Source organism: Galeopterus variegatus, unplaced genomic scaffold (assembly GCF_000696425.1).
Source record: "Galeopterus variegatus unplaced genomic scaffold, G_variegatus-3.0.2 Scaffold161, whole genome shotgun sequence".
NCBI classification, from domain to species: domain Eukaryota; kingdom Metazoa; phylum Chordata; class Mammalia; order Dermoptera; family Cynocephalidae; genus Galeopterus; species Galeopterus variegatus.
Genome location: NW_007726272.1, coordinates 884,564 through 898,852, shown reverse-complemented (window position 1 = coordinate 898,852; position 14,289 = coordinate 884,564). Strand labels below are relative to the sequence as shown.

At 49.1% G+C, this 14,289-nt stretch overlaps 2 protein-coding genes across 2 annotated transcripts in view; one reads left to right on the top strand and one right to left on the bottom strand.

Moving 5' to 3' along the window:
* NUBP1 (nucleotide binding protein 1) overlaps nt 1–9,928 on the top strand; it is a 17,774-nt gene extending 7,846 nt beyond the window's left edge. Inside the window, exons 5-10 of the mRNA XM_008593771.1 lie at nt 329–419; nt 1,178–1,332; nt 3,823–3,933; nt 4,210–4,312; nt 8,901–8,984; nt 9,632–9,928. Of these exons, the coding sequence (XP_008591993.1) occupies nt 329–419; nt 1,178–1,332; nt 3,823–3,933; nt 4,210–4,312; nt 8,901–8,984; nt 9,632–9,690 (603 nt within the window). The 3' untranslated portion in view covers nt 9,691–9,928. The remainder of the gene's footprint in view (nt 1–328; nt 420–1,177; nt 1,333–3,822; nt 3,934–4,209; nt 4,313–8,900; nt 8,985–9,631) is intronic.
* Nucleotides 9,805–14,289, bottom strand: part of TVP23A (trans-golgi network vesicle protein 23 homolog A (S. cerevisiae)) — a 35,618-nt gene continuing 31,133 nt past the window's right edge. The window contains exons 4-7 of the mRNA XM_008593777.1: nt 13,634–13,723; nt 13,268–13,396; nt 11,660–11,788; nt 9,805–10,056 (exon numbers count right to left, since the gene is read on the bottom strand). Of these exons, the coding sequence (XP_008591999.1) occupies nt 10,024–10,056; nt 11,660–11,788; nt 13,268–13,396; nt 13,634–13,723 (381 nt within the window). The 3' untranslated portion in view covers nt 9,805–10,023. The remainder of the gene's footprint in view (nt 10,057–11,659; nt 11,789–13,267; nt 13,397–13,633; nt 13,724–14,289) is intronic.

Here is a 14,289-nt window from a genome sequence, read left to right as displayed (position 1 = left end):
GGGCCAGATCTGGCCCCAGGTCCATAGTTTGCCAACTCTGGTTAAGACAGTTGTGGAGATGACGTTTATTTATTTTATCTGAGTTTACTGTTGTTGCAGCACAGGGCCAGATAGTACCTCTTTCTGATTCCCCCAGTGTGATAACCTTTTTTTTTTTTTCAAAAATGATTTGAGGAAAAATATGTGGTCTGTACTCACAGGTCACATGGGAATCTTGTCCCGAAAATGGTTTCTTCAGCCATAACTTAGACAAAAGGCCTAGGGGAGTTTCCCACTTCATGGTTAGGAGTCAAATGTGTCTTGTCCTTGTCCCCTGTCCCCTCACCAGTATGTGGAAGACAACCTGGGGGTGATGTCGGTGGGCTTCTTACTCAGCAGTCCCGATGATGCTGTTATCTGGAGGGGACCGAAGAAAAACGGTTTGCACTCTTTTTCTCCTTTTTCTTTGTGTCTCCCAAGGGCATAATTGCTCCTGGTTCCGTTTGTGTCCTGGCCTATCTGGCCTATCTGCCAGGCTTCGTAGTTTATTATTTTTACACATCCAGGTGCCTCTGTCTTCACTGATTGAAGACAGCTAATAGCAGTACCAGTTTCCATTATGTATATGTTAATATCTGTTGTGCATTTTTCTCGCCTGCAAAGCTACAGAATCCTGAAATTATTTTTATTGTGCTTTTATAGAGGCTTATTTGTGTCAGAAGTGAGACAATACCAGGTCGATGTAGTAACTAAGACCTAAGGTAATAACATAAAAGTGTTATTTAGGGCAAGCTTCCTCAACCTCAGCACAGTGGACATTTGGGTCTGGATAAGTCTTTGTTGGGGGAGCGTGGACTGTACTGTACATGGTAGGGATCTTATTTATTTATTTATTTATTTATTTGGTGGCTGGCCAGTATGGGGATCCGGACCCTTGACCTTAGTGTTACCAGTACCATGCGATGGTAGGGTTTTAACATCATCCCTGGCCTCTGCTCACTAGGTGCTGGTAGCACCCCTACCCTATTCATGACAACCAAAAACGTCTCCAGACATGTCAATATCAGCCCCAGTTGAGAACCACTGATTTCATGCATAGGCCAGGTGTATGTAAAGATCACAAACTCTGTTTCTGTAAAGAGAGCCAAGTGCAGAAAAGATAGAGACACCAGGCATCGACTGCCGTTCCTCTTTTCAGGCATGATCAAGCAGTTCCTCCGTGATGTGGACTGGGGAGAGGTGGACTACCTCATCGTGGACACCCCGCCCGGGACGTCGGATGAACACCTCTCTGTCGTCCAGTACCTGGCCGCAGCCCACATCGACGGGGCAGTGATAATCACCACTCCTCAGGTGAGCCACTTGTCAGGTGAGCTGGTCCTGACTGTGCTCAACTTTGAAAGGTTCCTCTTCTGTCACATGGCCTGGAGACCCTGGTCTTGCAGAGGCTCTTCAGAACGTGTGTTCTGCTGCCACCCCCAGCTTGGACCTGTGGAAACCTCTTGTAAAGAGCTTTCTCTTTGGTCCAGGCATTTGCAGTTAACAAATAAGCATTCCACAATTTTTTTTTTTTTGTCATCCACAGATTAAGCAATAGTGGCTCAAAAGCACCTTTTTGATTTTCCTTCAGAAAGCCAGGGATACTGTTGGTGCCGCTGTAATTCAATTGGCCCACGTGGTCACAAAGTCCTTGCTGTGTTCCACATTGAGTCCCCCAATCTGCAGTGCTGCTTCCATTTACATCTCAGAACCGTGTAGGAAATCTTCCCTAGAACCAGCCTGGGCTGTAGACGGGAAAAGCTACGGGGGTCCTCGTCCCTTCTTTGGTGACGCCCAGCGCCCTTGCATACCAGTCACACAGAGCCCATGTTACAAGGCCTGCATGGAGCCCAGGCTGAGGGGAGAGCAGGAGAGAGCACTGCCCCGCATAAGTCCTGCAGGGAACAGATGCAGGCAGCATGGGTCACAGGGAAGGGCTTCTGGGTTGCGGAGTAGTGTGATAGGATGTGTGTCCATCAGATCACTGAGGCACGCTGTGGAAAGGGACCCCGGTTAGAGGGCTGGATGGGAGAGAGAGTGGCCTGGCCCGGTGATGGCAGTGAAGAGAAGATGGATTTGTCCTCTGGAATGTTTTTTACTGAGTTTTTAAAAAGTGGTTGGGTCATACCCTTAGACCAGCAGTACTATCACGAGTAGGTCCCCAAAGAAATCGCCTGAATGGAGATAAGTCTAATTGGAATGGGCCACTCTGGCAAGCTGTTGACAGTGGGGGGTGGCTGTAGGTGTGGGCGGCAAGGGGCAGATGGGGACTCTGTACTTTCCGCTCAGACTCCTCTAAAAAATAAAATCTACTAAAAAACAGTACCATCAGTAACAAAAATCTAGTTGACTCAAAGATGGCTTCTCCAGTGCCACATTTACTGTGAGAGAAAACATGGCAGTTTCTTGGGGTTCCAGAAGAGTGAGCAGACCAAGCAGGTGGTAGCCCTATAGCCCTGGAAGGGCTTCCCACATTACCTACCCTTCATATACAACCTCTCTGGAAATTGTGGCTTTGGACTGGGGCCCCCACTTTATCCGAGCCCCTCATGCCCAGCACCAACACAGGCAGGTGGCTCTTTGGGGGTCATTTTTGATGAAGCAGCAGAGCTTTTGTCTATAGGCAAGAACCACAGAGGTGCGATGAGAGGAGAGACTAAGTAACAGCCGGTTTACATGCCAGCTAAGTGCCTTGTTCTCTGTACCTCAGCTGCAAAGAGCTGGGAGCCAAATGTGTGTCTCAGGAAAAGACTAGATACTCAAAGCTGCAAGCCTTTTGGGAGCCCGTGAATAGTAAAGTCATGGACGCTAAGCTATTGCCATACTTGACAATAGTAAGCCAGACCAGGGGGCTGGCCAGTTAACTCAGTTGATTAGAGTACAGTGTTATAACACCAAGGTCAAGGGTTCAGATCTCATACTGGCCAGCTACCAAAAAATGTTAAATAAATAAATAAATAGAAATAAACAGTGAGGGCGCTAAGCGATGTTTCTTTTTTTTTTTTTTTTTTTGTCCTTTTTGAGACCGGCCGCACCACGCTCAGCCAGTGAGCGCTGTGAGCGCACCGGTCATCCCTATACAGGATCCGAACCCGTGGCGGGAGCGCCACTGCGCTCCCAGCGCCGCACTCTCCCGAGTGCGCCACAGGCTCGGCCCCTAAGCGATGTTTTTAACAGCAGTCACACTGTAAACTAAAGAAAGTTCGGGAGTAAACTTGAAGTGATCCAAGTTAGGTGATCTTTTTGTTTTAGTCCACACAGTTGTTCGTGTTCATAATCTAGATCAGGAGTTGGCACACTTTGTCTGTACAGGGCTAGATAGGGACTATCTGGCTTTGCAGGATATGCTCAGCTGTGCCCTCGTAGAGTCAAAGCCATGGATGGCACACAAAGGGATGGGTGTGGCTGTGTTCCAGACTATTTACCAAAACAGCCAGCCACGTTTGGCCCTCAGGCCGAGGTTTGCAGAGCCCTGATCTAGAAAATAGTGTGCGCTTTGGCTCAGTGGAGTATATCACAGGAAGTAGAGCACTAAGATACCTTAAAAGGTCACTTTTCTCTAGATGCATTGTTTGCATTTGGCTGTTCAAGTTTATCCTTTCAGAGTTTTGTGGAAAATAAACAGCACTTCAAACAGGGCTTAGCATTAGCAGACACTAAATACAGATTTATTGCATCAGTGGCACAGATCTCTAAGGCTTTATGATGGTAGATTCACTGCTTTGCAACCAACCCCTCGACTACACGGATATTCTATTTCTTATTCTTTGACCTCAGAATAACTGGTCTTTTTAACCTTGCTAGGAGGTAGCACTCCAGGATGTCCGGAAGGAAATCAGCTTCTGCCGCAAGGTGAAGCTGCCCATCATCGGGGTGGTAGAGAACATGAGTGGCTTCATCTGCCCCAAGTGCAAGGTGAGGGCCAGGTGGCTGCGCGAGAAGCCCTCTCTCGGGGCTGAGGAAACTGGGGGTGCTCCTCTGTCAAACCGTTCTGCCTTCCCCTCATTTTGGGAAGTAGAATCATGATGAAGATCCTTTATTGCTGACTGAAGGAAAATTCTTTTGAGTGTTTACTGTTTTACATTCAAAATAAGCCTTTTTTTAAAAGCTTTTTTAAAACATGGTCCATCCTTATGCTTCGGAGACAGAATCATGTGATCATGTTTCCTCTCCTTTCACCTTGCCACACAGAAAGAATCTCAGATCTTCCCTCCCACGACCGGGGGCGCCGAGGTCATGTGCCAGGAGCTGAAGCTCCCCCTCCTGGGCAGGGTGCCTCTGGATCCACACATAGGTGGGTGAGTCTCAGTGCCCCGATTCCTGCCCACCATCAGTGAGGGAGTCTTCACTCCCCAATCAGCCCCCACAGCCCCACAGGGGAGGGACAACAGGCTATGGGAGCCAGACCCCACCCCCAGGAGGAGCTCATGCTCCAGTGACACCCTGAGACATGGTGCTCAGGCCCCCAGGAGGAGGGAGGTTGGGCTGGCCTGGCAGAGCGGAGAGAAGCTGGTCAGGGAGGGCGCTAGGAAAGGAATACCCAAGGACAGGGGTTAGGCCTACGGGCAGCTGCAGGGGTGGGTGGTAGAGCCCCATCTTACAGAGGAATAGGGCGGAGAGAAGCTGGTCAGGGAGGGCGCTAGGAAAGGAATACCCAAGGACAGGGGTTAGGCCTGCGGGCAGCTGCAGGGGTGGGTGGTAGAGCCCCATCTTACAGAGGAATAGGTTCTGGGGAAAGTGCCCCCAGCATCCTGCCCCTTGGGAAACCCAGCACGGCCCTGTTGCTCTCAGTGAACACTCATCATTGGCCACAGCTGGGCCATAGTTCACGAAAATGCTCTTCTTGAAGTCCCAGGGTCCTCCAGCATCCTGCAAGACGCACGCTCTAGGAGCATCCCCTAGAACTGAGGAAGGATGGTTCATTCGGGTCTGCACCCCACTCGTTGCAGAGCATCGGCCTGCAGGGCGGCATGGTGGGCAAGGCCACCCGCACCCTTTAAACTATTCCCCCTCCAGATTCCTCTTTGCCGAGATAGCAGTATTGACTTGCTCGGGTGTCGTGCACTGCCACCGACGGGGCACTGGAGCTGTCACCGTTAGCATAGATGCCTGGGTCTGAGGGAGGGCTTGAGAGAGGAGGCTGGAGAGGGAGGTTGGACACAGGTGGAGCCAGCTTTTCCCTCAAGCCCTGGAACTCGGACTTCAGTGGTCAGGGAATGAGAAACCATGAGATGTGGGCACGCAGGCACCGGGTGTGCAGGCGACCTGTGGGCTGGCTCATGTGGGCCAGGGAGGGGCTGGGTTGAGGAGGTGAGGGCTGGACCAGGGGTCTGGGCGTTGGTGTGCAGAGCAAGGGATGCTCACAAGAGGGAAGCAACAGGATTTGGTGGTCCAGCAGGAGCCTTTGGAAGAAGAGCCGCTGCTCAAGCAGGAGCAGCAGGAGGGGAGGGTCCCTCTGGGGTGCGGAGGTGGGACCTCAGGTTGTCAGCAGCCTGGGGGAAAGAGGAGGGGCCAGGAGGACAGTTTGGGGGGTGGCTGCCTTGAGGAAGTGGGAAAAGGGGGTTCAAGGGCTGCTCTGAGGATGAGAACAGCCTCGGAGAACCCAGGGACCCTGGGTGCCCAGGAATGTGTGCCCCAAGATCGTTCTTCCCTTGTTTCCACAGCCAAAACACTTCACTGGTATAGGTTCCCCCGCAAAATGCAGAACGCTGCAACTGCATTTTCAGCCTTTCCCAGTGCTATAAGACACCCACAAAGCCGTGTCTGCATTGACTGGCAGTGCTACGTTTCTCTCATGTTCTGCGAGAGCAGCGCCTCCCTTCAAGGGCTGCCCGAGGCAGGCAAGCAGGCCAGATGAACGAGTGTGGGGACAGGGTGGGCAGCGGCCTGTGCCTCTGCCTCAGTCCAGGTCCACCAGGATGGGATTGGTGGGCAAGAGATTTATTAGGGGAAATGCCTGAGAGAGATGATGAGAAGGGAGAGCTTCAAACCATGATGAAGGAGAGGGGGAAGGAAGATCAGCCTGTAGGAGCACCTTGGCCTGCAGGAGCACCTCAGCCCACAGGGCTGGCTTGGCCTGTGGGAGCATCTCAGCCTACGGGAGCACCTCGGCCCACAGGAGCACCTCAGCTCACACCCGCAGGGGCGTCTCAGCTCTCTGGAGCATCTTGGCTGCTGTGCAGCTCTAAGGAAGGTTGGGAATGGCCAACAGGGCATCTTTGAGCCCAGTCACCCATCAGAGGGGCTGTGTCTCCCAGGAACATGCCTGCCTGACTGCCCTGCCAGGCTCGGTTGGTGGCCAGGAGCAGCCCAGGACAGCATGGCCTTGACACAAGCGTGGAGATGGATACAGAGGTGTGTCCCCATGGCCAATAGTTGCTACATTTTCTAGCTTTTAAAGAAAAGCCAGAAATCTATATCTTTACCTAAACCTCCTGACTACGAAATGAGGCAACTAACTCCATTTTTTAAACAAGACCATGCCTGCCAACACACCAGAACTTTTCCATGACCACGCCCAGCCCATAGCTGGCTGCTGCCACGTCTGATGGAGATTGGGCTCTCGCAGATCCTGGCCAGGCTGTCCTCCCGAAGAGCCTCCCCCAGATCTCCACCTCCCTCCCACCCAGCCCTGGCGCCGGCTCTGGCCTTTCCTCTCAGGGCCACTTTTCACAAAGAAGCAGAGTTCTGAGAGGTTCAGAAGACATAACAGCAAAGCAGAGGAGAGCCCAGTGGCAGCTGCAAGGCTTGTTCTGAGCAGAGAATTAAATGCTTTCTAGTGGGCACGGCCCTGTGTGACAGATGACATGTCCCAGAACCTCACCTCGAGATGAAACCACAGAGGGCAAGTCCAGGGAGCGTCAGAAAGGAAGGGGCAGTTAACACTGTCACATGCCCAGAAAGCTGCAAGGTGAGGGCTGAGTGACAGCCACATGTCTGCAAGGTCCCTGGGATGAGTGGGGTCAAAGCCACCTTCTAGGAATCGACAGAAGGGTGTGAGGGCACACCTCCCTGGTGTTGGGGGTCCCAGCCCCACACACTGAGGGTCACAGGAAAGGCTGGGGCTCGGGTCAGACACTCTGAACTCAGGTCCCTGCTGCTCCACTGCCAGCTCTCTAAGCAAGAGAACACTGGGTGAAAGGGACAAAGTAGCCCCCGTGTGACTGTTCTGGGACCCCTGACCTCCCAAACCTGGTCCAGCAAACGTGAGCTCAAGGGCTTCCCTGGTGGTTCCACCACGGTCTCCAACCCACCTGGCCTCCACCTCTGCACCGCCCTCTCCCTGCAGGTGACTCCCCCCGCTCCACCCTGGCTTTTTCTGTCTGTCTGGGCAATGCAGTAGGGGAGTCAAGGAAATGGCGAGTACAATGTGGGCCTTGTTGGGGTCCTCCTGAGCAGCCATGGGCCCCATTCCTCCATCTGTGCTCAGCTCAGGGCCAGGGGAGCGAGGTGTACCAGGATCGGGGGTTGCAGAGCAGACAGAGATGAAAACCCCACCAAGAATGGCCTCAGGACCCCTGCGCCATGCCCACCTGCAGGCCACATTAGCGTGGTCCTGAGAAGATCTGCGCATGCACAGGGGGGAGGGAGCTGACAGCCATGCAGCTGGGGGGGAACAGCAGAACACTGTGCACCAGCATGCATGACCTTGACTAGAAAATTAGACGTGGGAAAAGCAGCGGCCAGAACATGTGCATCGCGTGCTGCCCTTCATGTTTAAGTGTGCTCATGTGTGTGTGTGTCTGTTCTGAGCAGAGAATTAAATGCTTTCTAGCTTTTAATTGTACATTTAATGTACATTTAATGTACACGGATAGTACTTCCAGAAAGATGCCTACAACACTAGTGCCTTTTTTGGACTCGCTTTTCATAGTGAATCTTACCCAACTCAAGTCCGGCTGCCCACCCCCTTGAGAAGGAAAGAAAAAAAAAACCTCAGAAGTCAAATGGTTGGTGTTAGAAAAGCAGATGTATTCAGTTGAAGGAGATGGTAGGCTGTTCCATCTCCAAGATTTAGATTTACTGAGGGGTTTTTAAGGGAGGGGTTGAAGGAATGAAACGTCGGAGGTGAATTGGAGGTGAAAAGGAGGTGAAAAGCAGGAGAAGGAGTGTGAGTTATGAGAGGTCTGTGTATACGGGTCAGGTACAAGGTCTTGTCAAGGCCTCGTCTGTTTTCTGATCTCATCTTCACTTGTCTCAGGACCCTGCAAGATTTTGATTTGCGCTGGTGACTTGGCTCGTGCCCAAGGTCACCTTCAGTCATTGGCCTTGATCATTTCTCAAAACTCTACAAGTCTCAAAGAAAGAACTGTTAGCTTTGCAAAGTACTGATTAGCTTCTCAGCTTTGTTTTCCTATTTAGCAAGCAAGATAAAGTCAGGGGATGGGAAAAAAAGAGTGGAAAGAAACAAACTATCCTTTTAAAAATCCTCCCCACCTCTGCAGCCCAGGCAGTTTTAGGTCCCAACATGGCTTCAGTCCTGCTCACTCCAACATATCCTTTTGTATTCCATGCTTTTTTTTTTAACCATGTTGCATTCATCATCTTTTTAGAAAAAGAACCAGTTAATCTCATTAAATGCAGATTCTTAGGCCCATCCAGGAACTTCTGAATCAGTTCTCTGTGGGGCCCTGGAACCTGCATATGCCACCCCCGCCCCCAGATGACTCGTGGCCACTTTGAAATGCTAGCCAGGGACCCTACTGGAAGGAGGGGATGGAGCCAGGGTCCCAGAGACCCTGACGTTCTTTTTCTCCGGTCCATTCATCATAAGTGAGGCGGGCTCAGCATCTCCAAATTTCACCGGCACAGAAAGAGCCCCAAGATCTTTTTGCCATGGTGTTTTCTTCATGGATTTAATTTCTTTCATTTGTTCCTTTAAGGTAAGAGTTGTGACAAAGGCCAGTCTTTTATGAGTGAGGCACCGGATTCCCCAGCCACATTAGCCTACAGAAGTATAATTCAAAGTAAGTATTTAAGTGAGTCTTGTAAAGTCCAACACCTGCAGGGCCGGGAAGAGGGGGCTGGGTGTGAGGACAGCCTTCCATTTAGAATCAGAAAGGGTCACTGCCCCCAGCCTTGGGTGGGGACAGTAGGGGTGGTGGGGTCTATGATGACCACAGACTGGCCCCCTCAGCCCAGGAACACAGTGAAGGTGAAATTTATGGTATAGGAAATGCACCTCAGTAAAACTACAAAAATTTTTGATTTCAAAAAAGAAAACAGAAACAAACCACAGTGAGCTAAACCAAACCCATGTGCAGGCCAGATTAGCCAACAGGGGTGTTGGACGTAAGGCTAAGTTGTCGTAGTTCAAGTTTCAGCCTTTTGGTCTGTGGCTGGGCTTTATCTGCCTAATAAAATGGTGTCAATGGCAAGTAACAGTATTCCTAGAATTCCCAGTCTATGGAATGGGCCGATGTAAGGCCTCCAGCCATTGCTTATAACCACGATGGGCAGCCTGGGCTACTTGGGTCACTTTTGAAGGTTCAAGGTATCACAGAAACAGGACTTCTAATGGGATTACACTGGTGGGGCAGTCTGCCCCAATCAAGATGCATCCCAAGGGGCTCACAAGCCTTCAGCGCTCTGTGCCTGGCCTCTTGTTTTCCAGAAATCCAAGAGTTTTGTAGTCTCCATCAGTCAAAGGAAGAGAACCTCCTCAGCTCCTGAAACACGGGAGCATGTCGAGGACCCAAGCAGTTACCAAGCCAAGGAACATGCCGCAGACCTGGTCAGCTGGGGGACAGGGCGGGGTCCACGGCAAAAAGGGACCAGACACTGGCGTGGTTTGAAGTCACTTTCTCAGAGACACTTTAATCATCTACTATTTGTACACTTTTCTTTAGAACATACTTAAAGGGGGTTCTTTACAAATGTGCCATTTTAAAAATAAAAACGTCTCTTCAGACCTCTCCTCTGAGCCTACTTCATGTAAGAATGAGCAGGTGGTAGGACCGTGGGATTCTGCTCTCTGGAAGCCTGTTTGGTTGCAGAATCTCCCGTCTAAGCCATGTCCACTTCTGACGATAAGTAAGCCTGAAAAAGAACCAAAGGGATGGATGCATGACTTCACTGCCAAATACACAGGCACGCTTCCAAATGCACGTTCCATGTCACTATTCCTCAGACTGAGGGAAAGCCTAAACATGATCGAGCCTCACTTGAATTCACTCTGAGGTCAGCGCATATGATACAGCTGAGTGTAGTCAAAAAAAAACCATGAAAAGCCCTTAAATCACCCATATAAGACAGAACTTGGTAGTCTGTGTATATACCCCACCCAGTAACAATATGTGTTCAGTATATCCAGGAATTTCCAGTGTTACATACAAAACAATTTTCAGGTTTTTTAAAATTACCTATAAGAGAAACAGATGTAAACTCTAGAGTCATCCTCGTTGCTGTGAGATGCTCACCATGTGTTTGAGACACACGGGAACTGAGACCAGCTGAGGGGAGAGTAAATTCCTGTTTTCCACCCCATTCTGGGGCATAAAAGTGGAAGGGTGGGCAAATCCCCTTGTTCTTTCCCTCCCAGGCTCATTCCCGCTCCCCTCCCCTTTGTGCCTGCACATAAGGTAGGATTTGCACGTGTTCAGTGTGAGGAAAGTGGGACTCCTCCAAAAAGCCCTGAGGCCACAGAGCCCTGGGGCAGGCCCAGTGCAGTCTGGTTCCTGCCTGGCTATGCACCCAGGCCCCGACAGGGCACGGGGAAGCCCACCCAGACCTCAGGCACAGCCTGGCTACATTTCTCACCTAACGCTGGTGTATCTCCAGCCCCTCAAGGCCAGGCTTCTGAAAGTCACCTGGCAGGATCGCAAGGGGAAAAGTCAACCATAGCGCTGTCTTTACACAGGACTGGGCTGATTCTGCTGATTCGAGGCCAGAGCAAACTCACAAAAGTATGGAAAACCTGCAGAACGGGCTGCTTGATGTCTCAGCAGAAACCAGCACTGTTCAAATTTTAAGATGGTGCCAACTATTTCAGATGACCCTGGTCTAATATAAAAGATTTCTCACTTCTAGAAATATCTACTAAGTAAAACGGAAAAAAAAAAAAAAAAAAAAAAAAAAAAAAAAAAAAAACTGATTCTTTAATTCTATCATTTTAAAAAATGTCTCAAAACAGTGGCAATCACAAAAGGTCAAATACTGTAGGATGCACTTGTAAGAGGTCCCAAGAGGAGTCAAATCCACAGAAACAAAGTAGAAGGGTGGGTGTCGTGGCTGGGGGAGGGGGAAGGAGGAGCTAGTGTTTAATGGCTACAGTTTCAGTTTGGGAAGATGAAAAAGTTCTAGAGCTGGATGGTGGTGATGGTTGCAAGACAATGTGAATATTCTTAGTGCCACAGAACTGTACACTTTAAAATGGTTAAAATGGTAAATTTTATGGGTATTTTACTATTAAAACACGGCAGCCTGACAGATGTGGACAACGTTACAGACTGCAGTTGCCAACAGGTTTGCCACAGAACTGTACACTTTAAAATGGTTAAAATGGTAAATTTTATGGGTATTTTACTATTGAAACACGGCAGCCTGACAGATGTGGACAACGTTACAGACTGCAGTTGCCAACAGGTTTCTACTTTGAGCCTCTGGAGGGTAGTGGCCCAGGAGCTAGACCTCAGTAACTCACCGTCTGAAACACCGTCTGGGACAGAAAACTGGCGGTGACTCTGCTGATGTCACTCTCGCCTCCCATCTTACAAAGGATGTAGCCATATAGGTTCGCGGCTTGGAGAGAAATTCCAGCGATCACGAGGGCCTGTGCTCAGACAAAGTGAAGGTAACTCTCTAAGAGCATTTATGGAAATGTTCCTCTCAAACCAAGTAGAAGTGGCTCTGGACTGTAGCTAATAGTCATGGCCAACCTTTACTGAGCACTTACAAATGCTCGTGGATTCCTCTTCATCAACAACCCCCTGACCTGAGGGGCTGGTACCTATTCATCATATTTTACAGGGAGAAAATTGAAGCACAGAGAAATGAAAGCTACCCAAGGTCAAGAGCTGGTGCATCATTGAGCCAGGATCCAAACTCCAGATCCCACAGTTTCTTTTTTTTTTTTTGGCAGCTGGCCAGTACAGGGATCTGAATCCTTGACCTTGGTTTACCCAAGTGAGCTAACCAGCGATCCTTCCCACACTTCTTAATTACAATGTTGCTTATGCAGTCTACCAATATTTTGTTTTCTCATTCAATGGAATAGATCATGGCAAAGAAATAGGATACCTCCAAAATAAAACTTCAGAACTCTGAGGCTAGTTTATTCCTACCTAGGAAGCACTCCCTGTCCAAGGTAAGATGTCATATGCTTTTTTTAAAAACTCCTTTCTTATCAGTATTATTCACCATACGAACCAAAAGGTGGAAACTACCAAACGTCCATCAATGAATGAATGGAAAATGGGGCAGATCCATACAATGGAATATTACTCAGCCATGAAAAGAAGAGTACTGATATACTCTACAACATGGATGAACCTTGAAAATATGCTAAGCAAAAGCAGCCAGTCACAAAATGTCACGTACTGTATGATTTCATTTACATGATATATCCAGAATAGGCAAATCCATAGAGACAGAAATATTAGTGGGTATCAGGGTTGGGGGAAACAAGGACATAGTGGGATGATAGCTAAGGGATACAGTGTTTCTTTTTGTGGTGATGAAAATATCCTAAAATTGATTGTGGTGATGGTTGCACAACTCTGTGACTATACTAGAAGCCATTGAATTGTACACTTGAAATGGGTGAATTGTATGGTGTGTGAAAGATATCTCAAGAAAGCTAGGAGCTGGCTGGTTAGCTCAGTGGGTTAGCATGGTGCCGATAACACCAACGTCCAGGGTTCAATCCCTGTACCAGCCAGCCACCAAAATAGAAAAAAGAAAAAAAGAATAAATTTTCTAGGAGCCACATTTAAAAACTATAAAAAAAAAAAAAAAACAGGGTGACAATTTTAAGGGATGGCCCTTGGCTCACTTGGGAGAGTGTGGTGCTAATATCATCAAGGCCAAGGGTTCGGATCCCTCTATAGGGATGGCCGGTTAGCTAACTTGGGAAAACGTGATGCTGACAACACCAAGTCAAGGGTTAAGATCCCCTTACTGGTCATCTTTTACAAAAAAGAAAGCTATTACAACCCACCTATCAATCCATAATAACAACAAAAACCCACTCCTCCCACTACTGGTTTGTAGAAATGTCAAAAGCAACATCAAAGTCCAGGTGTTGCCTTACCAGCCACTTTAGCTTCAAGGAAAACAAGGTGCTGAAAAAGAACACAATCCAAATCATCGGGCAGATAATGAGGCCAAGCCAGAAGATGCGCGCTTCAGCTTCTGTGGCTGCCATGTTATTTGGAGAGACCTGTTGCAGGAAAGCAATTTAGTTTCCGAAACCAGTGAAAATGGTTACACGCAAGCATAGTATAGTTTTTGTTTCTTTTATATGCACTTTTGCTATGTGCAGGTTTCAATGGAGTGCCGGTGGCAGTGGATTTCATGTAGGGTGAGAATCAGATGTGCCCAAAACACGGCAGGAACACACGTGAACTTCACAGCTGTTTTCCCAGTTCTAGTTAGCTCAGCTGGCCGTGGAAAATACCTTTCTGGCTTCAAAAATCCAGTGGCTTTTCCCATCTTCATCTATCTGGTTCCACCATCGAAGGCCCACCATGAGTCTTCCAGTTACATTCTGAGGAAAATGGGCAGTGACCATAAGCATGCCATAGGCAAGGAGTCATAGTCATTTTATTGATAAATAAAGTCACCAATTCATGTCAAACTTGTGCTGGAAGAAAAAGGGCATTGAACTGTAGTGGTTTCTCAAAACCAGTTTTAGAGGCTTCTAATTTTTTTTTTTCTTGCAGCTGGCTGGTAAGGTGATCCAAACCCTTGATCCGAACCCTCTAACCAACTGAGCTATCCAGCCAGCCCACTCCTAATTTTTAACTAAGCTTACTTTAAAAAGTGACAGACTCAGGCCGGCCTGTGGCTCACTCGGTAGAGTGCGGTGCTGATAACACCAAGGCCACGGGTTCGGATCCTATATAGGGATGGCAGGTTGGCTCACTGGCTGAGCGTGGTGCTGACAACATCAAGCCAAGGGTTGAGATCCCCTTACCGGTGATCTTTAAAAAAAAAAAAGTGGGGGCCGGCCCGGTGGCGCACTGGATAGTGCGCCGCTTGGGAAGCACGGCGGGGCTTCCGCCCGAGGGAAAGGATCCAACAAACAAAAAGGGTTACCACCAACCGACAGGG